General features: G+C 28.2%; 3 protein-coding genes across 9 annotated transcripts in view; 2 read left to right on the forward strand and 1 right to left on the reverse strand.

Moving 5' to 3' along the window:
- The window catches only part of LOC114129135 (Kv channel-interacting protein 1-like), a 390,998-nt gene that overhangs the window by 206,148 nt on the left and 158,509 nt on the right, over positions 1-26,341 (reverse strand). For 4 of the 6 annotated variants that reach the window (XM_050200786.1, XM_050200760.1, XM_050200779.1 and 1 more), the window contains one exon: positions 12,579-12,655. The exons of 1 other annotated variant lie outside the window; for it this stretch is intronic. The gene's annotated coding sequence lies outside the window, so the exon portion shown is untranslated. The remainder of the gene's footprint in view (positions 1-12,578; positions 12,656-26,341) is intronic. One more of the 6 variants, XM_050200770.1, reaches the window with a different exon arrangement.
- Positions 7,514-18,457, forward strand: LOC114126130 (adhesive plaque matrix protein-like). Its single transcript, XM_027990013.2, has 3 exons — positions 7,514-7,657; positions 8,552-9,280; positions 17,710-18,457. The coding sequence occupies exons 1-3, from the start codon at positions 7,646-7,648 to the stop codon at positions 18,229-18,231; spliced, it is 1,263 nt and encodes a 420-aa protein (XP_027845814.1). The 5' UTR covers positions 7,514-7,645; the 3' UTR covers positions 18,232-18,457.
- On the forward strand, positions 16,749-24,666 carry LOC114126114 (cuticle protein 7-like). Of its 2 annotated transcripts, none has more exons than XM_050200828.1 (2): positions 16,749-16,879; positions 23,866-24,666. In XM_050200828.1, the coding sequence occupies exons 1-2, from the start codon at positions 16,868-16,870 to the stop codon at positions 24,436-24,438; spliced, it is 585 nt and encodes a 194-aa protein (XP_050056785.1). In that variant the 5' UTR covers positions 16,749-16,867; the 3' UTR covers positions 24,439-24,666. The 2 variants fall into 2 exon arrangements, with proteins under 2 accessions (XP_050056785.1, XP_027845794.1); XM_027989993.2 differs by lacking the exon at positions 16,749-16,879 and adding an exon at positions 23,072-23,238.

Raw genomic sequence — 26,341 nt, forward strand, 5'->3', positions numbered from 1 at the left:
TAATTATTACAATACGAGTGCCTCTCTATTGTGGGAATTTATTGTCTTTACTTTATTATAATGATATTAGCATACTGTGTGTTGCAGCGTTTAAATGATATATTTCGTTCGCTACGGCCAAATATAGTGGAAAGTTCCCGCGGCCACCACAACAGTATTCCAGTTGTGGTCGAGGCGGCATCGAATGCAGTAAACGTACTAATGTCAAGGTCTTGCCCGATCCGGGTGATGGATGAGGATGTGGGTGGATAGGAGGGAGGGATAAAACCGAAATGACAGCAGCTATCGTAAATAATGGTTTAAAGTGGAAAAAAATTATGATTCGTAATCCCACGTACACGAGATTTAATAATAATAAACATTTTATATAATAAAAATGATGTATTTTATTGAACGTATATATTATGTATGTTATTGTCGGGCCGCAATACAATCAATTTACGATTAATTAGCGATTACCGAAACGAGGATAAGGACTTAAGCCCCGAACCACGATGAAAAGCAAGGGTAAATATGCGTGTATCATAATATAATACTGCTATAGAATGTCAATGTCCTTCATCAACGACATTGTGACCTAGCGTATAACTGAACTATAGGTAACTATATTATTTATCTATTATAATATTAATTGCAACCCGTTCGGATAGATGGTCTCATTCAATAAAACTATTGAAAACCATATTATAATATTATGATAAAAAACATTGTACTGTTGGATCATTATTGAAAAACTATTTTAGATATTATATTATTTTATAGTATAATATTATTAATTATAGGTATACGTATAGGATCTACATAATACTATTGTAATAATGAGGCATGATATGGATTTTTAATTTTTTTTCCAACTTTCCTTCGGCATTATTAATATGAGTTAAAACAATGAGGTGACAGTTGAAATTATTTGAAATCCGGTTCGAGGACAAACGTATTTTATGCACAATGGGTGAATGCGCGATATTTATTTGTTTTCGATTGCCGGTTAAATGGCGGTTGAGGTTCAAGGTCCGAGCACGATACCGGAAATCCTTTAACCCCAGTTATTAAATTGTTATCTATATGATTATGTTTTGTGTAACAATATTAATTAAGGAACACTAATTTTTTTATCATTGTATACTGTAGGTATAGGTACTATCATATTATGCAATCAATACAACGCAATACATCGCAATATCCTAAAGATGTATAAATATATATATATATAATATATATTTATATAGGTATTTAATATGGTTTATTACTGCTGTTACCACTTACCGAAATGATTTGTATGTAATATACTTAAATATAATGATGTGAATATATTTTAGAACAATATATAAGTGTATATTTCTCAATAAAATAATATAAATATTAAGAAATGTAAGTACTTAAGTGTAGTTTATGAATATATAATAACGATATACCGATGTATCTATGTTATTTTCAAAGAAAAGCGAAATAAAATTGAAGCAAAAATAATATAAAAATATTTAGTTGACAGGTAAAAATATATACATTCAAATAAATAGTATACAAGATAAAGAAATTAAGTTTTAGACAATCATTTTGTTTTACCCTAAATCTACATAGAACAGTGTTGTAATATATATCATGATACATTGATACATAATATGAGTGCAATAATCAATCATCGCATTTGCAATGCTATGGTAATATTAAGAATTAATATTTTAATATTTACATTTTATTTAAAAAAAGTTTAACTTAAAAAAAAATAGATTTATAAAGTGTAGTTTTATTTTTTTGTAAATTCGTAAATTTAAGCTATATTTACATCGTTTTAAGTTAATGAATTAAAAATATATACATATATATAAAATAATAATACCAAAAAGTATAAAATTAATATTATTCTTAAAAGTAGTACCTCTTATGCATTAATGCATTAATTAAAATATAAATAAATAATCATAGGAAAATGTTTTATGTCAATTTTTAATATTATCGTATTAAAAAATTGTCAATTATTTAAATACATTTATTTATTACAATTAAAATAGAACGAACAAAATAAAATATATTGTATAATTAACTAGTTTTTTGTGTATTTTATTGTGTTTTCACAAAAAATTTCTCGAAAATTATTTTATCTGTACATCGTTTTATGTTATTTTTGCATTTGATTTCCAATTGATATATTTTGTTTATGTTAGAAATTATCGGACTCTATTTTATAAAAATAAACTTGATTACATAATGAAGATAAAAATAAAAATAAAATAGATCAAACGTTGAACATTAGCAAGTTCTCCGTTTTTCTAAGGATGGTAAATACTAACTAGTATATAATATATGGAAGTATCGTAGTGAAATGCATTTGTAAGAGTCATTAAATTGTTGCTTCATTCATTTGATTGATTGTTTTTTCTTCTTTTTTTCTACGAGTGTAAGCGCAATAAGACAGCCGTTTAAGTATTTTGCTCCCGTTTTGTATTTGACAGTAAAAGAAAAAAATCTCGAAGGGAGTCGCTTATGATCTTAAGAATCACGCCGCTCAGGTTTGTATACTATTCTTATAGGATATGCGTCCGATCGTTACCTAAAAAGGATCGACTTGGCCAAAGTATAATAATCATTGTGTTATAAAGGGTCAAGGACTTATAAGTTGCACGGGACCCATACACGAAGCAAATAGCAATGGAAAATATAAGCCGTTTGTAAGATATTTCTACGTCGAGGATATCGCTAACTATTGGTTATGTGTAGGTATATACGTGTGCACCCATTTTATATCGTATGGTTCATATGACCTATTGGCCTATGGTAAAACGCGTTTCGTATAAAACATTAATTATAAGTAACAAGCAGGTGTACCCCGACAATAATAATAACAGTAATAATTGGCAAAGATATTTCGTCAAATGTTTTTTCGTCTTGTGGCCATGTACCCGCTATAGTTTTTTTTTATGTACGTCAGTAGCTATTATGAATGAGATATCAACACAATAATGTTACATATATATTATGATTGATGTGAATTCATATTATCAAACATAGTTTATTCGGTGATAGGCACTTCTATGTCATATTATTATTGTGCAACTGCCGAGAACATAATATTTATTTTAATACTGATCGAAGTGCATAATATTAATAATAATAGTATGCAAGTATATAATAATCGTTAAAAGCTCGGTGATATTAATAATCAAGTAAAATTAATGTACAATAATTTAATATGCGCACAACATTCCGAACAATGATATAGTGTGCGTATTTTGAAGTACCGATGAGCTGTTGAAACGCGTGTCGTAGTCTCCGTTACAGTCACGTATCAATATAATAGGTGCATCGATAAATTAATTAATTTGGAAATATAATGTGAATATAATATAATATAATATATATATATATATTATATATCCATTAAAATTAATACCATAAAATGTATAGTAGCCGTGGTCTGATTATTCACAGTCCAGAGGACACGGCTGATAATAATATACGTTATTATACTATTAAAGTTTCTATAAAAAATATATATTTATATTAATGAGACGGACATATTATCTTATAATGTTGCTATGATTTACCACATATTTCGACAGCTTCTACTTAATTATATAGGAATATACGTGTTGTAGAAACCACAGGGATCTATACCACCACAGTTTCTATTGGCAGCGAATGATTTAAAATCATTTTATCGCGTACCCCGATGATAATATTACTATAATAATATCGTTTCTGTTCGGGAAATATGATTGAATTGGTAGACTATTTTAAGTTATGTTGTACTGTATATTACGATTGCGAGCGATTCAAAAAACATCAAATTACCTACTTATAATGTTGTCTGTTAGTCCTAAACATGGTGCTTCGTCTAGAGTTTCAAAATGGAAGCTTACTTATTTTTTTATAAGACTACTTTTTCGACGAAATGTTTATTCAAACAATGAATAAGACTTAAATAGACTTAAATATATTACACACATACACACAAACGCGCGTATTTATATACAAGTATAACATATATTGTGTATTGTATAATATGATATGATGTACTATTATGTACCTATATAGTTCATATATTATTGTAGCGGACCTCCGAGAGGAATAGGTACAGTATGACTATAGAAATATTAAAAACTCTATATTTCAAACTCAACGAGGCTATATCGTTCAGCCTCAAAAATAAAAACTGTAACAAAAATATGATAAATCTACAGTTTATATTATTGTATTCTTATTCTTATTATAATATTTTTTGTATGCAGCTAAAAGCAGTATTTACAATACACATACACGTTTTGACTCACGATTATTAATTTATTCTATTCAGACATTTACTATAATATTCTATAAAATGGTAGGTACCTAACAATAATCGACTGAAGACTTTAATGATTTTATTGTCGAAAATATAAACCCGTTTATTGCGTGAATAATCAAACTAATGGGTAATACTGATGCAGTAATGCATAAAACATTTTTATACCTTATGAACTAAAATAAATATCGTTTTAAATAAAGCAATGTTATTGCCATACCTAACTTTACAATTGCAAATTCAAACTAATTTGTTTTTTTTTTTACATTATGCAGTGTATTATTATCAATAAATTGTATAGACCCAATTACCCTTCTGAAATATTAACCCATCAATCAAATATAATCATTATAATATTATAAAATTATTATTTGAATTTTTCATTTGGGAAATGGCTTTGTTTAACATTAATTAGTATTTCAGCACACTTGGAATATGTTTAAGGTATTCATGTTTGTAAAGTATTTAAAGTAATGCAAAATAATTATAGTATGTTTACTAATGATAAAAACATTAATCAACAAAACGAAAATAGTGTAATAAAAAGTAAAATATGCCAACATATTCTTTTGATAGATATTTAAGATATTTTTTATCACGGTTTAAAAAATAAATAAAAATATTATTATAAAATAAATTGTCTATTACATAAGTATTTATATTTATACAGGTTTTCCCATGAAAAAATATATAGAGCTGTAATTTCCAAGTAAAGCATCATCTTTCAATTGTATTTTATAGAAAAATATTTTTATAGTTTAGGGTACTATGTTTATATTATTTATTTTAAGTTCCATTAAAAATTATAATTAAAATTTCAATACAAGAGTTTTTTTAAATATTACTATTTCTAAATGTTTGGTGGTGATTTGACTTACAATTATATGTTGTTACTTTATATAGCTTACAAAATACGATATCTTTTCGAAATAGTAAGAATTCTATGTAATTTGTATCATTATCTTTTTTTAGTTTTTAGGTCATAAAAATACTTTTTTGGTCATTTTTAGTACTTGTTTTGGTCTTCAACATTCTATCGCTAATTATTATATACCAAATATGAAAACTAAAAGCTCATGAACAAAAATATAATTCAAATATTTTTATTATTAAATAATAACGAGTCATTGCAGATCGAAAATTCTCGAAAGTCGTTTAAAACCTGGTCTATAAAATATACGTATATGAATATAAAATGTTTTAGTTACATTATGTTACAAATAATTTAACATAATATTATGTAAGCTCGTGTCGCTTGATACGTATCATTATAACTTGTAAACATTTGTCACTTTATGAATAGTTTATGCCATTTTCGAGCTTAAGAGAATATATTTATATAATAAACATCATTAAATAATAACTCATACGAACTAATATTTATTAACAATCACGGGTATATTAACGTGGATATTAAAATGAACAATCATGTTTTACATCAGAATCATGAGATTTAATAAATCACCAAATATACTAGGTACCTATCTTGAAACTAGAAAGTAAATGATTTTTATTATAGACGTCTAATTATATATTTTTATAGCTATCATTGTAATAGTAGAAAATGTAGTTACCAATATAATTATCATATAAAATACCTACCTAATTGGAATCACTCAACATATATACCAAGCTAATTTTTTTTATTAAAAACTCACGAAATGTACATTAATTAGTTGATTACAAAATTAACCAATTTATTGTTCCAAATGATATTATAGGATTAATCATTTTATAAACAGAAAAAAAAAATCTTAAAAAATTTTCCATCAATTTGCTTTATTAAATTAAATTCAAATAGTTACCTATTTATTCTAATATATTTCTATTTTAAAAAATATTCTCAAAATATATAAACTATTTATTTTTTATTTATTTATTGTGTTCCGAATAAGGTGCCAGAAGTTTAAATATGATAAAGCTATATTAGAATTCTCTTGAATCTATATAATACTATTATCTATAATATTAGAAAATTCATCATTAACTTAACGGTATTTATGATTTGAAAATGAATTAAATTAATTCAACGTCATCTGATTTCCAATAAATCGCATCCTCAATCACATAATAATATGTATTTTATTTTTAAAAATATTTGAACTAAGATGATTTATGATATCGAAGTAATTTTACGGCAATTTCATCTATTACACGTTTTTATTACTTATGAACTTATCGAGAGTCAAGGTCAATAATAATAGGCTTGTACTATATCATACGTGATCAGAATATTTTTTATGAGACATATATTGAGAAAACGACTTAAACTGTAGCTGGTATATCCTAGTTGAGTCCATTGACGGTTGGCACAAGGTCTTACGTATTAAAATAAGTTGTATTTATAATTATAAAAATATACTTATAAGTTATTGGATTTAGACTATTTACTTTACATAACATGTTGGATTTAAACTATATGATTTAAAAAATATAAAAAATAATTTGTTTTCTAAAGTGTATACAAGTTTTAAAATACTCTCCATCTCTCCATATTATAATCAGCTTGATTAACATAAACGCAGTAAAATCTTAATTGGACGACGAAACGAAACAAGTTATCATACAAATTAAAGTAATTAAAGATATTACACAAAACCGACAGGAAATAAAAAACGGCATTATATATTTATATATCATCACTGATTATAAATACAATGGTACAATAAATATTATTTATAACCAATAGTATGTTTGGATTGTTATAAGTTATATATTTTAAGGAACGAAATGAATGTGACTATTCAGCGTATCATTGACGTCTGTTTGCCATTTTATTTTTCGGCATTATGGCTACACCAAACGAGACTCCCACCTATTTGAATTTTAGAACTCTATTCGTCACTCGTCTTCAGAAATGTCGTATCCTAAACACCAACCGAAACAATACAACTTTATTGTTATTATTATTTTTTTTTTTTTAATTTATGTCCGGTATTTCAACTCTATATTTCATTTGGACTTAAGAAAGTGTTAATGCATAGGAAAAGTGAAATATTGTAACGTGGTTGTTGGCTAACCAGTTGGTGATTCAGTCCAGTCACGAAAATAAAAAAATAAAAATAAAATCGTAACGATACGCATAACAATAATATGTAATAACCTGGCTAGCTGGTGCTATTTTGGTAAAATTTCGCTCGGGGGAACCCCCAAACGCCCCACCGGGATCACGCAATCCGGCTGTTTATGATGCTGGGTACGCCCTCGCTACTGCCACTATGAATGGTTACAGTGCGCCCCGGAGGGAGCAAAACTTGGCATTCGGATTAATATATAAAGCGGATCGTTGTCAATCAACATTACTCAGTCAACGTTCAGTATCAAAACACTAAACAACAACAAAAAAATATTTATTTATTCAAAATGGCATTCAAAGTAAGTACCATAGTACCATTAATAGTACCATAGTACAGATAAATGTTAAAATTCGTTTTGCAGTAAAATTAGTGTCTTAGTGTTAAATTTAATATTTCATTAAGTATTCATATTTATACAGTATCTTATTTTTCATCGGGAATATAATGTTAGTTCAAATGTTTCACAGTGTTTAAACAAATTATGAGTTTACTATAATTTTATAATACCTAAAAATTCAAGTGTTCTCATGTAAATTGGTGTTTCCTTGTGCTTTTTTTATTTGATTATTTATATAAAGTTATTATTACTCAATAAAATATTAGTTGTGTATAATTGTACTTCCATTATTTTATAATATTAACTGTTTTAAAATATTTTGAGTTTTATAAAGGTAGATTAATATACCTGATATATTATACAAATATTTAAATTAAATATAACTTTCATTTAAAATTTTTTATTGTTTAAAATATAATTTTAAATTATATCATAGTAACTAATGATGATTAAATAAATTTTGTTATTTAATTATTTTTTTCTTCTTATAACCTTAATCGTTTTTGCGCGCTTTTAATTTAAACATACATACATATCGGAGGAAAACATTTATTTTCTAGTTATCTCAACATTTATTTGAAAAGTTCACGGGTTTTTAGTTGTGTCTTGTTCACTTATTATTAAAAGTTACTATTAATTGTTACCTACTAAATTACTCAACGACAGTTAATTAAATTTAGATCCAATCTCTAGTTTGGTATACAAAAAGTTCTACACCATAGATATAATACTATAAATCTAATAATAATGATTATTACGATAACTCCCACATAATATAATATCTCGTTCATACTTTTTTTTTATAAGTGACATCTTATTAGAACTACTCTAAGCTTGTTGTCTATTTATTTACAGACTGTCGCCGTCTTCGCCTGCGTGCTGGTTTCTGCACTTGCCGGTCCAGTAGCCCCAGCCTACCCGGCACCGTCTGCCTACCCAGCACCATCGGCATACCCAGCACCATCAGCTTACCCAGCACCATCATCTTACCCAGCACCAGCGTACAAGCCTGCCTCATACTCAGCACCTAAGGCATACGCCCCAGAAGCCGCATACGCCCCAGCCCCATACAACTTCGACTACAGCGTGCACGACGATTCCACCTACGACATCAAGAGCCAATCCGAATACAGTGACGGAAACGGTTACGTCAAGGGATCTTACAGCTTGGTCGAAGCCGACGGTACCAAGAGAATTGTCGAATACACCGCCGACGACGTTAACGGTTTCAACGCTGAAGTTAAAAAGGAAGGAACCCCATCCTACAGCTCTGCCCCAGCCTACAAACCAGCCTACAAGGCCCCAGCTTACCCAGCTGCCCCAGCTTACCCATCAGCCCCGGCTTACCCAGCTGCCCCAGCATACTCTGCTGCCCCAGCTTACCCAGCTGCCCCAGCATACCCAGCTGCCCCAGCATACTCTGCTGCCCCAGCATACCCAGCTGCCCCATCATACTCTGCTGCACCAGCCTACAAGCCAGCATACAAACCAGCTTACTCCGCCCCGGCTTACTCTGCACCAGCCTACCCAGCTGCACCAGCATACCCATCTGCCCCAGCCTACCCAACTGAGTCCTACCCAGCTGCTCCAGCATACGGATACTCCACACCTGCCCCAGCTTACGGATACTCTACCCCCGCTCCGGCTTACGGATACCCTACCCCTGCCCCGGCCTACAAGCCATCGTACGCCGCCCCGGCATACAAACCTTCCCCGTACAAACAGTACTAATTCCTTTTAAACTATAAGAAATGATTACTATAAATTATTGTATTTTTATGTAAATAAAATTTCAATTGTCTATAACTCTGTGTTTTTAATTATTTTTTTTTTTTTTATTATTTCCTAACAATCCTAATACCACTGGCGATAAAAACTTACATTTAAACATACATTTTCATTTTTATTTCCAATATCATTAATAATAAAATATTGTGTCATTATTAACAACACAAAAATAAGTCAGTAATATCTATGTAGGTACCTACAGTCTATGACAATCTCATCTAGTTAAATTGATATTTGGTCTATTTAAAGTAATACAATTTCATACTTTTTGTCTTACTATGCAATTAAAAGTAAGAAAATATGTACCTTTAAATTAATGATACTCATTTTTTTTTTGTTTTTATCATTTTTTTTTTTTTTTTGAAATATTATAGTCAAATTGATATGTCTATAGCTTACAATCAAAATGTATGCTTAATATGTAAGATACTTTATACATTTTATATAATAGATAAGTATAATATTAAAGCAAGTCTCATAGATTATTTTGAGCCAGTGTACAGAGATAAATAAATTTAAACCATCAAATGGAATACCATATAAACAAACAAACAATAATAAATTAAAAGAAATATGAATTTTTTATTATAGATTACATTTTTAAAGTTTTAAGTTTTAACATATATCGACAAATTTTAATATATTTTATAGTAATCGTGTTAATCGTTTTAACTAATATGATACGATCATTTAAAAAAAAAAAAAAATGGAAATGTAATTGTATTTGTAATCAGCTTAAAATTGGTACATTAATTATTTACATTATATTTTAAATTATAGTAGGTTATTAATACGATGATTAGTATTTAGTAAATATTAGGTCTAATCTTTAAAAATAACTTAATACATAAGTTGTAGTATGTGGTCAATTATTATTTATTTGATAGATACAAAGTATCATTTTCAGTTTACTTTATTGAAAACCGTTCAAATAAATAACAGTATAATAGATAACGGCACTTATGGTTGTTCGACTGTTAACATATTCGAATTTCATTGTAACTAATGGACTGTTTGAAATTTATTGCTTTTATTTCACATTTTAGAACCAAGATGAAACACTATGTGGTTTTTGTAATTGATCTTTTTAATAAATAGGTAGTGTGATATATATGTAACATACGAATTATATTCATGTGCAATTCATAATTTATCAGAAATAAAATATATAATTAACGTTTCAAATAATTAGAATATTTGTAATTAATGTCTTAAAAGTTAAAATAAAAATGATTATGATACAAATAATTATGACTCTTAATATAAATTTAATATCTAAGTTTTCAAGTGAATGGAAAGTTTAAAATTTAATTTATAATATTATAGACATCGAGATGGGGAATGGTAAACTCCTACAAATGTAGTGTAATCTCCTACAAAAGATAGTGTTAACTTCTATTAAAAATTAATACCGCTTGTATTGCTGTAAAAAAAATATCAGTCTTGCAATATATTAACGGATGAAACAAAAAAAGTAAAAAATATAATAAAAATGTTAGTAAAATAATACTAAGTCATAATCATTTAAGCTTATAATAAAATTTTTTTAAAAAAATCATAAAAATGTTAATAAAACAATACCTAGTCATAGGTTAGGTTACCTAATCATTTAGGTACGTTAAAAACAAAAATTTTTGAAGTTATGATAATTTTTAACTTTTTGAGCTTTTCAACTTCAAAATCGTGAATTTAAGTAATATTACCCTATTTTTTAAAGGGGAAAATGTCTATGTAAGGAGATTACAGTATCTTTGATTTTTAAGTAAAAATTTTAAGAGGTTATTAATGTAGGAGTTTACATTTGGCCATCGAGACACCTACATTTTAAATTAATATTATGATTAACATAGACAATTTTTTTGCATTTAAGTAATGTATCATACATTCTTGAAAATTAAATAATTGTTTTAATTTTAATTCTTTGAACCATAATAATTATATTTTTATTGGAAATACAATTTTTTACTGTAACTTAAAAAAAAATATATATATATTTATAATAGGTATTTATCGTATCTATTATTTTGTATTCAGTATAAACAAAACTGTTTATAATAGTTTTACTTATCTACAACATATATTTTAATATTTATGAAATAATAATAACTTTGTTAGATAAAATCCAATATTCTATTATATTATTTATAGACTTCTATTTTAATTGCAAATGTAAATTATACAATTGAAATAAATCTGACAGTGAAATAAACTACTTTAAAAACATGAAATAATTTGTTGAATTTTGATATTATATACCTATAAAATATAATGTAATGTAAATTGTAAATTATATACCATTTGATATAAAGTTTTTTAATTCATAAAAAAAAAAATAAATAAATAAATAATTTTAGTTTTTCAGATTTTTAAATTATAAAAGCAACTTTTACTTGCCAATTACTATTTTAGAAAAACCAAAAATATATTCCCTACATCTAGCATTATACCACTATAAAATCTTAAACCTATTACAACGTCATAACTCATAGTGATACTTCTTCAAGGTAAACTGTACACCGACGATGTGAATATATATTATGTTACTATTTGTCAGAAAGTGAATCTCAATGAATCATTTTTTAATTAGGCCAACTTGACATTGTACTTATACATTTATAAATTGATGTTATTAAAACTTATTGCATAGCAAAATTTAATTGCAACAAGCCTTAACCTGGTATAACATATTTTACAATTTATTGTGATAAGTCTACACAATATATTTATTAACAACATTGCATCATTTAAATTACTAAAAATGAACATATTATTTAAAAATTAATGAAAACAGAAAGTTTTTATTTTTTATTGACCAAAATTAAATCAAATCGTATACATAATTTTTTTTTTTATATATATGTGGAATCACATTAAATGTTTTTTGTAAGTATTATCAACAAGTTTATAAAAATAAACAAACGTTTATTGTTTTCATGTGCGACCCCGACCGAAGTCAGTAGATCTTAAAACTATAATATATAATTAAAGAACATAACTGCGTAATGTACCAACATCCATCAACAACAACTCATTAATAGTATAAATAATCTAACGTGAATCGTTTTCCCGTTTGTTAGTTATTGGGCGGACTTACCTACTTGTTATGTAGGTGGTTTGAACTATCACAGCAAATTCTTCAAAAAGCAATCAGTCGATCACGATCAAACTGACCTAAAATTTAAAATTTAATTATGTAATTGGAATAAGATTAATATTTGTTTTATAATATTATTTTTAAAGATATGAATACATTAATTTACAATTTTTCATAGTAAGATTTAGAACTTGAAATGGTCTATAATTATATAGTTGATTTAATACACACTATTAATTATACATATGGGTAATTCAAAATTAACATGCAAACATTTTGACATCTAAAAAAGACATACCTATGCATGTAAAAAAAAGTTTGAGAGTAATAATGGTAAAATGAATGTAATACGCATAAGAATTATTAAAAATATTTAATTTACACGCCATATGAAAAAAAAACGTAATGGATTTCTGTGAATTGTATACCAGAGTCGGGAAATATTCATCAATGTCAAAAATCACCAAAAAGATAAAAATCATAAGAAATAATATTTTTTTATACGTTTGTAGTACACAGTTAAAATACTTTAACAGTAAGACACAGTGAATTAAGTTGTAGTGTAATACATTAATGCCCAGAAAGTACGTCACGTTGTGTTACTTAAAAAACTAGCAAATACGTAACTGTAGATTTAATCGTCTGAATGGAATCATAAAATTGTGTTTAGCTGAAAACCGAAATACTTTTGAATTCAGATCATTTCGAAAATCTTGTTTTTACTCAAGTCTCAGAAGATAATAGAAATTATTATTATAATTATCATTATATACAACCCAATTGTTTATCGTATACAGAATACCATATCAATACTATAGCGATACACAAATACTAAGAGCAGAGGTGTTATTATCATATATTCTTATCACAGTTGTTGCATTCATTTATTTAATTTTGTGTTATTGATAAAAGTGAAAATAATAATTATATCGATTATAATATATGGAGGTTAGATATAGATAAAATAATATAATAAAAACAGCATCCCTCATATTCAGTTACAGATTCTCAAGTACCAACAAGTTAGAAAGATATAGTGAATAGCTCTGAGTATAATATGATCTAAAGTGTAAGCTATCTTTTTCTTAAAATTGTTGGTTCTTGAAACTCTCTTTCTGTTATAAATTCATTTTTTTATGAGTCAATGGCGCTAGGGGTGGTAGATACTTGCTATAAGTAGCACTTTTATGTAATCATTATAATTTACCATAATTAAAATCTATTATACTGTGGATTAAATGATATTGCTTGTTGAAATTTAATTAATATTTATCGATTATTATTTTTTTTTGTAGAATTTTTTTCATATTTAATAAAAAAAACATTTTACTGACGATAATTGACATAAGAAATGTATTATAACTTATGAGTGACATGGTGAAAATTGTTAACATATTGCTTTGTTGATGGATTTTATTTGAAATAACTTGAAAATCAGCTGTACATTTAACAAGATTTTTAAAAAAATGCAATATTCAAAAGTAGTATAGTAGTACTTGAGTACCTCGTAATGATAATTGTATATATTCTACAACATTCAAACAAAATAAATTAAAATATCAAAACGTCTGTTACGAAATCGAAATAATAATTTCTTATTAATGAAGAAATCAATTTTAATAATAGACGGATTGGCGTCAGCATCACTTCTTTACAATATTCTCCGTATAATAATAATTGGTATACGAGTCCAAACAGTTTTCATACTTGCAACGGTTATAGGTATAGTATATAAGTTCATTAAATTCGGCCTTGTCTATATCGTCCCACAATATCATTGATCTCTCGACCCCTTTACTCTCAAACTCATCATGTACACCTTGTAATTCAAAAAGCACGAACACGTTGAGCTTCATCAGGTACCAATCAACGTATTTAGTTTTTAATTCCATATTTTGCCTGTCATGACGTATATGACTCGCTATATTATAAAATGAATAAACAGTTAATTTTTACACGTTAAATACTAATATGTAATAACTTGTAAGCAATAACTTTCAATTGTTTTAACTAAAGAATACTGGTATATTATAACGGTTAACGGATGTAGTATAAATTGAATAAAATAGAACTTTTATTTTCTAGTAAGCGGTAATGCCAAATTAACGTAAAATATTACTGTGTTTGTAAACTAAATAATATATCATCTGTGTATGTATGTTATAGCAATCAATTAAAATTTAATTTATTTTTTATATGCTTCGTAAAAGGAGATGCTACAGTATTATGGTGGTTTGTAGTCAAAATGTGCTCACAGTTATATTTTGTTCAGTTGTATGATTATTATATGCACATAACAACTACTACCCATATACTATCTTTATTATGACATTTTAATGATGAAATGGTTGTTTTCTATTTTTAATTTGTGTACACCATGAATTATTGTATAGTTAAAATTAATTATACGTTTTATTTTCAAGAAATACGGTCATAAAAAAAAACAAAATATGAAAACACAATATATTGAATTATATATAGTTGACTATAGAGCAACTAAAGTTTAAATTGTCTCAATATTTTTCTATAAAAACTATAATGTTATAATATGAAATTGTATGCAGACAGCTTAATTTCCTTATGTAAACAAATATTGAAAAGTTGATTTGTTTTTAGTATAGTGTAATTTAAGAAACCTTAAATCTGGGTGTGTCATGAAGTTATATAACTATTAAATACTAAGTCTAGAAATGACTTACATTTCGAGAGTGAGTGAAATATTATGCATGTAAAATGTACATAACATAAAACATGATCTTATTAATTTCACAGATATCGACGCTTAAAATGAAATACTCTTTTACTAACACCGATAAAAGTAACCAATTCTTAAAAAAACCAACACATATATGAGTATACATACATATATATATATATATATATATATATATATATTTATATTGGATCACGGATAAAATATATTATAAACCAATTGCATTGCTTTAACCTTACTTAATATGATATATGTATACTGCTTAGTTAACCTGACTAAATATTAAAATATTACATGACTACAAAATATAGAGGTAGACAATAGTCATTAGTTTTTTAAATTTAACTATTGAAAAATAATTATCAAAAGCTCATTGTAACATTGTAAAAACATTAGGTAAATTAAATTAAGAAAACTAAATTTAATAATAAACCAATAGCCTATTGGCATAATTATTTATAATTTAGTTACATAAATGTATACTATTATACATTTTTCACTTATAATGATTATTTGTATAGTAATTTATTAGTAAATAAATATTTTTATAAACCATACGATTTCATAGTACTTAATAGTTACGAAAAAAAAAAATCAATTTCTTTTCATAAAGAAACCCAGAATAATGTTTGTAATAAAAAGTCTTTTGTTAATTTTAAATTATTAAAATTACCTAATTAATAAATTCTTAAAAGGTAGAAACTAATGAGTCCATCAGTATTTAAATATAAGCACTTTAATAGTACTTTATGTAACATTGTTATGATTTGATGCTATATAATATTATCTAAAATAATAAACTATTCAAATTATGATTTTTACTCGACTTTTAAAAGTATTACTAATATTAATATAAAAAAAGGTGTATTTAAACGTTTTCGAAATATGTGAATGAAATTGATAACTTCTAAAACCAGAATATGGATTTTAATTCTAGTTTAAAAACACTTCGAGAACTTTAAATCGTGGTGGAATCTATTCAATCAAAGTTTTAAATAAAAGTATGCAAAATAAAATGTTATGTATCATTAGTATTAACAATGTAAAAAAAAAAAATCAGTGTTTGTAGTGTAGTAGTTATAAAATGATACTAAATTAAACTATTTTGATATTAGAGCATATATCAATGGTGTTTTGATCAATCAAATGTACCGCATGTAACTTCACCGCGTTTATTCGGATTCTCGAAATGACTAAATTATAGCGAATGCACCGAGTCTTCAATCACGATATTATTAATATTATATTATAGTTTTTTCTTCTTTTTCGTCTATTACATCGATACAAAGAGGATTAAATAATTGTGTTGCGCTCACAGTACCTACCTTGGTGGAGCAACATGTTGGTGCCCATTACCTAAGGGGAAACCGGACGACCCGGTGACCCCCTTGGGCGAGCACGCCCTCGCGTGTTTGTCCACTCACGCGAGCGCACGCCGTTTCCCCCCCTGGACAGGGCGAATCTCGCAATACTCAGCCGTGTGTATATATACCAGCGAGGACCATCCGATCAACCACAGTCATCAACAATCCACTCCACGAGTACAATAACAGACGCTCGACAACTCCAACACAAAATGTTCTCCAAAGTAAGTGAAACTCTATATTATTAAATAAAATTGTAGTACATCGCGTGCACACACGATCGTCCGGATGAAAGTCTTAGTCTCAAAATAATAACAATTCAGAATATCAAAAAACACTCTATCGTTGCGATCATAATATTTGTTGAGAATTAATTCTCGTCGACTTGAGTTTTTAACTCGTCTTTACTAGATATACGTATCTAAATACAATTGAAATAGTTTAAAAAAATTTCATTTCATTAAGAGCCCCCTCTCCCCTTTCATTAATTGGCATACGGCCGTCGCAATAATAATATATTGAAATCGAATAGACATTTAACGGTTAAGTCATACAGAGCGGTAATCTGTGATCAGCGGTAAAAGGTGGGAACGCGCATGGATCTAGTTCGCATTAAACGTGGATTAACGGTAGTGTGCTGTGGCAGTTAGTTAATGTTGCTTAATCCGTTCGATCGTGCGCACACGTAACAATACAACACTTGGGCGCACAGCTATCGACCGGTTTCCATAACTTTTACTCGCCGGCCGATCAACGGACTGCACATAATAATAATAAGTACCGTCATCGTCGTCACGACTAGCTCTTTGAACAAGGTCGTACACGTTAACTCCGATAAATCCTCATCTAACCATCTACATTATCCTTATACGGATCGCTGACGGTTAACCTTTTCTCTCATTTTCTCATACACATGCTCCGATTTTGGCGCGAAAACAATACACTGCCCTGTAGACAGTATTGATATGAACGATCTTTTATTAATTTAAATTTCGTTTTTCAGCTGATCATCTTCGCGGCTTGCGCCGTAGCCACCTCCCTGGCCGTCTACAAGGAACCTTCCTACCCATCTTACCCAGCTGCCCCAGCTTACCCAGCCCCAGCCTACCCGGCAGCCCCAGCTTACCCAGCACCAGCCTACCCAGCTGCCCCAGCTTACCCAGCACCAGCATACCCAGCAGCACCCGCATACCCAGCAGCACCAGCATACCCAGCAGCACCAGCATACCCCGCTGCACCAGCCTACAAGCCAGCCCCATACTCCGCCCCGAAACCGTATGCCCCAGAAGCCTACTCCGCCCCGTCACCATACAACTTCGACTACAGCGTACACGACACCTACACCGGTGACATCAAGAGCCAAAACGAATACGCTGACGCCAACGGTTACGTCAAAGGCTCATACAGCCTGGTCGAACCTGACGGTAGCAAGCGCACCGTAGAATACACCGCCGACGACTACAACGGTTTCAACGCTGAAGTCAAGAAGGAAGGTGGATACCCAGCACCAGCTGCTTACTCCGCACCGGCCCCGGCTTACAAGCCCGCCCCAGCACCATACAAGCCCGCGTACTAAAAACACTAACGTCTCAAATCACTGAACGTTGCATCTCATACGCCGACATCATCATTGACGACTTCGAAGACTGTTTTAAGTCTCACAACATTTTCGTAGCTGTATAATACACGCAACATCATGCGTGTGTTTTTTTATATATAACATATATTTATGTACTATTGTCATCGGTTTCATCTTGTGTTTTTTTTTTGTAAATAAACGTCATCCATGTCATAACAGATAACGAATTGTTCACTATTTATATTACTATTGTTACTATACCTTTTATGACGAGAAATGTATTACTACTCTCCATTTTCCGCGTTGTACATTTAGATAAGCAAACTATGTGCTTCTCAAGGTAATCGGCCTATACGAGTACTATACATAGTTAGTACGTATATTGTATTAAACTGCACTCTGCAGTACCTATATGGTTTATAGTAAAGACTACGCACAATTCATGATGAACAAACCTCATGATCGTACAATAAAACTGTGTATTTTGCAAATAATTTATGACGTTCAGTTTCTTAACTTTATGTTTCTCAGGAATATAATCGGCTTTTTTTTAATATTTAATTTATAGTACACATTAATCATGATAAACCATCAATAGTTTACTTTTTTGTATTCAGTCTTCATCAAATTATATTAAATCCAACATGAATATTTTTTAATTGTATGCACATTACACTCATTATTTTTTTTAATATTTTGTTCAATTCTGAGTTAACTTACTCAATTTAGCGTATACAAATTTAAATAATATTTTATATCGTTATACACGTCAACTTATCAAGTTGATGAAATGCGATTAACTATACAAAGTATTTTTGAAAGAAAAAAATAATAACGTAATGTATGGTTTTATTTCCTATTTTCATAGTAAAAACATGAAAGATTTAAAGTTATTGATAATAAAGAAAATACAAAACGTTGTAAAAATTTTAAAAGTACGTAGGTTCGTGCAACCACCGTTTATATTATATATTTATGTTTATATATATACCATGATATACAAAATAAGGAAAAGTGAATGTTTTTTTTTCGTATTTGTTGATACACGAGTTATAACTATAATATATGTATATATAGTAATGAACGTTAAACATGTGATAAAGTTAAAACAACACAATATAGTAAAGTAAATGTATATTTATTAACAGCATGTGCATAAGACTTACGTGTTTTATGATAAAATCATTCTTCACGCATGTCTCGAGTTGTTATGAAAGTTCATACAATGTAAATTATTATAATATTGTTCAACATGAATTATCTATATTGCGTTAAAAGTATTATTCACAATATTCAAAGTACGCAGAGAGAAATTAAATCAGTACTTCAAAAAATGTGTTTACTTTTGTTTTCGTCAAGTCATTTTTGCATAAACAAAAATGCACATACCTATATCTATACCTAAATAATATTTTATTGTTTAATTTTTATTTCCTACCTATACATAGGTATTGTGTTGTATTAAATTTAAATTTTAAAATGTCGGAATTGGGCCTGAGTTATCTTACATCAAAATTACATGATATTATTTTGAAACGAAAAATAAAAAAAATTATTTCAAATATGCCATGTACCAATAAAATTTTAATTACAAAGTTTGATTCCATTAAATTGTTTATCTTAATACAGTTGGGTTTTAAATGGTGTTTCATAATATACATTGTTTAAAATATATGAAACAATAATATTAATATTAAATAAATACAAATACTTCTTATTATATTTTAAAACAAGTATATAAATAGTTAATTGTTGCAATTTCAATTAAGAAATGTTATTATTTTTTAATAATTGTTGAATTAAACATTGATTATTATATAATAATATTATATTACAATTTTTTTATTATTAACGTAATATGTATTTACAACATAATATATTATTAGTTTTTATATAGAATTGATTATTAATGATTCTTTTCTTTTTCGTTATATCATTACAATTTGTTATTAAGTTAACTGAATACATTATTTTATAATTTAAATACGTATCAAATATATTAGTTACTCCCTTAAAAATGTTTATCTTAGTATTCTTCTGATTTTTAATACAAATACACATATTTTGTTAAATAAATAACCTATTACTCAGGAAAGTAGTAAGATTGCCTATCCTATTTGCCGTTCATTGAAATGGGATTGATTAATATTATGTTTTATATTTTATCATCAATTCTAACCAGTAACTACTAACTACCCGTATAAAATTTATTAAAAGTGAATTGATTAAATGTATAAAACATGTAAACGACTTAGGGTTTACGATGAGAGTTCTTTTTTTAAACAAATAGCTATACTGTGGCATTAAATATAATTCTTATTTTAAATATAAATATAATATAATAATTATTGTTTAATATTTTATTAACTGCGATAATGATTAGATAACAACAATATATCACAGAACACTGGTTACAAATATTGATTTACTCATTAAAAATATATTTTAATTACATTTATTGGAAATTAAATTAATTTAGTTTAAAATGTATTAACACATTATACTCTCCATGTTATGTAATAACATTGATTATACATACATATATATTATATTATACATACACTATGTATAATCAATGGCAATAGTTACAAGTAGTAACAATTTTTTCTCATTGTTGAATTTGTTTTATTTTATTAATTAATTAACATGTTAAATTAAGTTTTATGGTATATTTTATTGTACTTTATTTAGTTATTGATGTGTATAATGTATATACCCTATATAATATATTGTTTCAATAATTTACTTTTATATAAATATATATTATATAATGTTTTTCAAAGCATAGTTACTCTATTTTTATCTTAGTATTTTGTAATTGTATCATTTTAAATTATTTGAAATACAATTAATTCACAAATTTAAATTTTAACTTTTACAAACCCAAATGTTTTGTACTGCTTGTAATCTTATATTAAATACACGAGTTAAAATAATATTAAAATACATGTGTATAATTTTGTTCTAAAAAATATTATAAAGAATATGACTATTTTTCAACGATTTAGATTAAATTGAACACATTTAAAGTATATATGTGAATTATTAAAATGTATAAATTAGTAAAAATAATACATTTAATACATTATCAATACGATGAAATGTTTTTAAAAAAATCATACGTTGTGTACACATAGGCCGGAAACTTATTTGAGTAAACGCACTATTTTTTTTCTATATGATTTACAGTGTCATTTTAAACTTGCATTTAGCAGAACCATAAAAAAAAAAAAATAATAATAATAACACAAATTTTGATTTTCTCATTTAAATTTACTTTATTTAAATTTTTATGTAAGTGATTGATGTATTACAATTTAAAAATATTTAAATTTTGGTTTAAAATTGAAATATTACAGAAAAAGCAACACGGATAATTTATTTTTATAATAGTTCTAATTTTGATAATAGGTTAATATACTCTAATATTAAAATATAATTATATAACGCTAGTTCAACCGAACCCAAATGAGCTGTTTCGCGTGGGACTTATAGTAAACACAAATAATGTGTTGACATAACGGATTTATAGTGTCGAGTTCGAATTTAGTCGAATTGTTGTTCTACGTTTTGAAATATTTCAAAATTATTAACAACAATCTAGTTTTGTCACTATAAGACTTTAGAGTTAAGGCTATGTAATATTTTACGCACCTATTTATTTAAACTATTGATAGGGTTTTCAGGTTTATTACATGCATTACGTGCCGTATTATCGTTACTTATCAGAATTTTTGATTTTTTTCAATTAATTATAATATTATCTTTGAAACTCCGTATTATTTAATATGCAACAACGCGTTAAATAATGGATGCTCCCAATTTATAGATTTATGCGATAGTATCACCATCATGGCCCTTTAAATTTATTTATCCATTCACATATCCCACATAGAATTGGTCTCTTCAAACACTGGTATAAATAACGTGATTGAATTAACATCTTTAGGCATCTTTACTAAATTATTGTTAATGTTTATATACAAAAAGCTTATTATTGAGAACATTAATATATAAGTAGGTATGAATTATATTAAAACAAATTGAATATAGTTACAAATAATATACTTGGATTTTCCTCTTATCTTGAGTATATAATTATAAAAAAAAATATCAAAGTTTCAAAAGCTTCAAAAAGCTCTTTGACAACTTGATAAATATTATTTTGATTTAAAATCTTGTATACCTAAAATCATTTTTATAGTAAAATATATATATTTTAAATTTTATTGTTATTCATATATATATATATATGAAACTAAACTAAAAATTCTTACATATATTATAAATTGTATTATAAGATGCAAACATTATAATGTTATAATATATTTTAATAAAATTAAAAATATTTTTATTTACTACACAGCGTTTATAAAATCAAATTCAAATTATTATATAATAATAATCAAATAATATAATAATATTGTTATTAAGTAGCACATATTTAAGTATGTATGTATCAAAGACATGAGATATTGATTTAATAAAATACATGTTGTAACATAAATCCTGCAGATTTCGGTGTGATCATTTATGAATATATAGACAATATTCTAAGAATGACCTAGTTCAAAATACGAGATCGTAGAGACGGTCACACCAACTGTTCGTGGGTTTAGTTTGGATTAATTGCGCATCGAAAAATTTAAAAATACTATACAGATTATAACATTATCACGCGGTATTACGCGGAGTATGGCGCAACGAGATGGCGGGCCCCCTTTGTCTGAAGGGGAAATCGGTCAATCGGGTGACCCTCTTGGGTGCATACGCCCTCGCATACACGGTATACCTGTTGTGTGTACAGAAGCGTTGACCCACCACGCTTTGACGGCGAATGGCGTCGCCCCCCCAAGTTAGGGCGAGCCCGGCAACTATACACTCGATCATGTGTATATATACCAGCGTGGACCAACCGATTAACCACAGTCATCTACAACCAATACGATTAACTGTGCTGCAGTAACAATCGCTCAACAACACACATACAAAATGTCCGCCAAAGTAAGTCCGATTTCACACTGTTATTAACTCTAAATACAATCGTCGTATTCATCGTACGTTTTACGGGCTTATAAGTTGTTCACGACATATTCGGTTCAGTTTTTACCTAGAAATATTTTCTACACTGTACAAACACTTCAGTGTCATATTTTGAAAACTGATATTTTCCAACGTTACAAACACCCGAATCGCGGCTAACAATTTTGCAAACGATCGGATTACCGTTATCCGATCTAATACGACAGACATAAAAGGGAGTGTGTGTGTAGCTACACCTGTTGCTGCCTTGCCGGTCAACGTCACCTGATTTGCGTAATCGCGTGTACACGTAATCGCAAAACTTAGGAGCACCACGATTACCACCGCCGCGAGCTGACCGGTTTCTGTAACTTTTACTTACCGACAAACGCACTCTTTTAACAAGGTCACACTTTTAAACACCGATAGCATATTATATCCTCCGGCGTTTGTCTGTACAGTCCTTATATGGGCCAACGGTTGTTAACCCTTTCTCTCTCTCACACACGCTTACTTCGAGATCGCCTCGAAAACACTATATCGTCTCAAAGATGGTTTAAACAGTTTTGAAATAAACGATCGTTTATTGATTTGAATTTCGTTTTTCAGCTGATCATCTTCGCGGCTTGCGCCGTAGCCACCGCCCTGGCCGTCTACAAGGAACCTTCCTACCCATCTTACCCAGCTGCCCCAGCTTACCCAGCCCCAGCCTACCCGGCCGCCCCAGCTTACCCAGCACCAGCCTACCCAGCTGCCCCAGCTTACCCAGCACCAGCATACCCAGCAGCACCCGCATACCCAGCAGCACCAGCATACCCAGCAGCACCAGCATACCCCGCTGCACCAGCCTACAAGCCAGCCCCATACTCCGCCCCGAAACCGTATGCCCCAGAAGCCTACTCCGCCCCGTCACCATACAACTTCGACTACAGCGTACACGACACCTACACCGGTGACATCAAGAGCCAAAACGAATACGCTGACGCCAACGGTTACGTCAAAGGCTCATACAGCCTGGTCGAACCTGACGGTAGCAAGCGCACCGTAGAATACACCGCCGACGACTACAACGGTTTCAACGCTGAAGTCAAGAAGGAAGGTGGATACCCAGCACCAGCTGCTTACTCCGCACCGGCCCCGGCTTACAAGCCCGCCCCAGCACCATACAAGCCCGCGTACTAAAAACACTAACGTCTCAAATCACTGAACGTTGCATCTCATACGCCGACATCATCATTGACGATATCAAAGACTGTTTTAAGTCTTAGCACATTTTCGTAACTATATACACCAACACGCAACCTTATGTGTGTTGAGTGTGTTTTTTTATTTGTACACACATTATTGTCAATTGTCATCAATATCATCTTAGTTTTTTGTAAATAAATATTTTACGTGTTTTACACAAAACATCGAGTGTTTATCATATTTTTGATTAGTACCTACTTATATAACGTATATGATACGTTATATAAATTGTATTTGTATATTTGTGACTTTTTTCATATATTCATCTACAATATTACACATGGGCAGAACTTTTTGCTAAATTAAATAAATGCAATAGGTACAACACTTATTATAATATATAGTAATAGTTATAAAAAACACGATTCCTACAAATACATTTACATAGTATTAATTAATATCATGATCTAAATAACTATATTACAATACAGAGTAAATTATGATATTTTAAATATTTTAATTGAACGCTACACATTCATGAATAATTATGAAGATTAATAACTATACAGGCTGGTAACTTTGTCCCAAAAATAGTCTTAGTAAAAATCAAAATATTAACCATGATATGCGAAATATAATTTGTAACATGATTATTGTGTACGTTTAATATCGTTTCATAGTTACATAATATTTAATTTTTCTGATGCAAGAACACTAGTTGGTTGCTTTAAAATAATTGTAAATTTTTCTTAAATTAATATTTAAGTGGCTTACATCATACGCCCTTAAAAGAGTATATGATATGGCCTTTTCTTAAAAGGGTGCTACACTATCACTGTTACGCATACGTTGTCTCCGTATACAAACGCTTAATATAGTAAATTGCACGTTCCGAAAAATCCACTTTACTCTTTTGTAGCTCATATTACAGTGAATTTATTTATGTAAAATAAGAATATTATCTAGTGAACTTCGTAGGTTTGTATTTAACAAAATAACGCACAAGCAATTGAATGTATTAAAATGTTCATAAATCGCTTTAAATTAAAAAAAATCTATGAGTTTCACTAGATAATATTCTTAATTTTTACTTTTAAACTTAATAATAAGTAAATATATTGGAATATAGATTAAATTAATTAGTCAAAATATACAATTTCCTAAGTTATATTATGTTTATAAGATTGAAAAAACGCATACGGATCTAACATCCTTTTAAAAATATAATAAAATACTAGATATCATAATTACTATAATTCAAAGGAGTGTAATTAGATTAATATATAATTACCATTTTTGGATTATAATAGTGATTGTTTTGTGTTAACAGAAATACATAAAAAGTATAAATGTATGTATAATATATTTTGTATGGTTAGCCATGTATAATATTTTTTTTATTGCTTGGCAGATATATAATTTATAACAATAGTAGTCATTTATGTTTCAAAAAATAATTAAATCATATGTTTTTATGCAGAATAGCAAGTGTTCATGTAATCCAGTACTCCACTGCTAGAAAATTATTTTAGATGATAAATTGAAAAGGTAATTTCTGATTATTTAGTTTGCTAATATACTTTTTATATTTAAAAAATTCTACCAAAAAGCAAAATCATTATTTTTTTTTATTTTTTTTGTATATAAGTATTTGCAGTTTAAATTTTTACAACATTGGATCTTTATCCGTATACCGTTTCAACAATTTTTATTTATTTTTATAGTTTAAAAACGAATAACCGTTCTATATACTTAAAATTTTGTCAAAATTTAAAATTGTTTATAATATAATAATTGATAATTTTCATTCTATAACAACATTTTAAAAATATTTCAACTCATTTTAAGTTATTAAGAATTATGCCAAATACTAAATTTTTTTAGTCTTTACATTTTT

This window comes from Aphis gossypii, chromosome 1, assembly GCF_020184175.1.
Source record: "Aphis gossypii isolate Hap1 chromosome 1, ASM2018417v2, whole genome shotgun sequence".
Lineage (NCBI taxonomy): Eukaryota > Metazoa > Arthropoda > Insecta > Hemiptera > Aphididae > Aphis > Aphis gossypii.

Excerpts from the sequence above, each read along its gene's own strand:
- LOC114126130 (XM_027990013.2), top strand. Across the intron at positions 9,281-17,709 it reads CAACTGAGTCCTACCCAGCT|GAACCTTCCTACCCATCTTA; the intron begins GCTCCAGCATAC and ends GCCGTCTACAAG.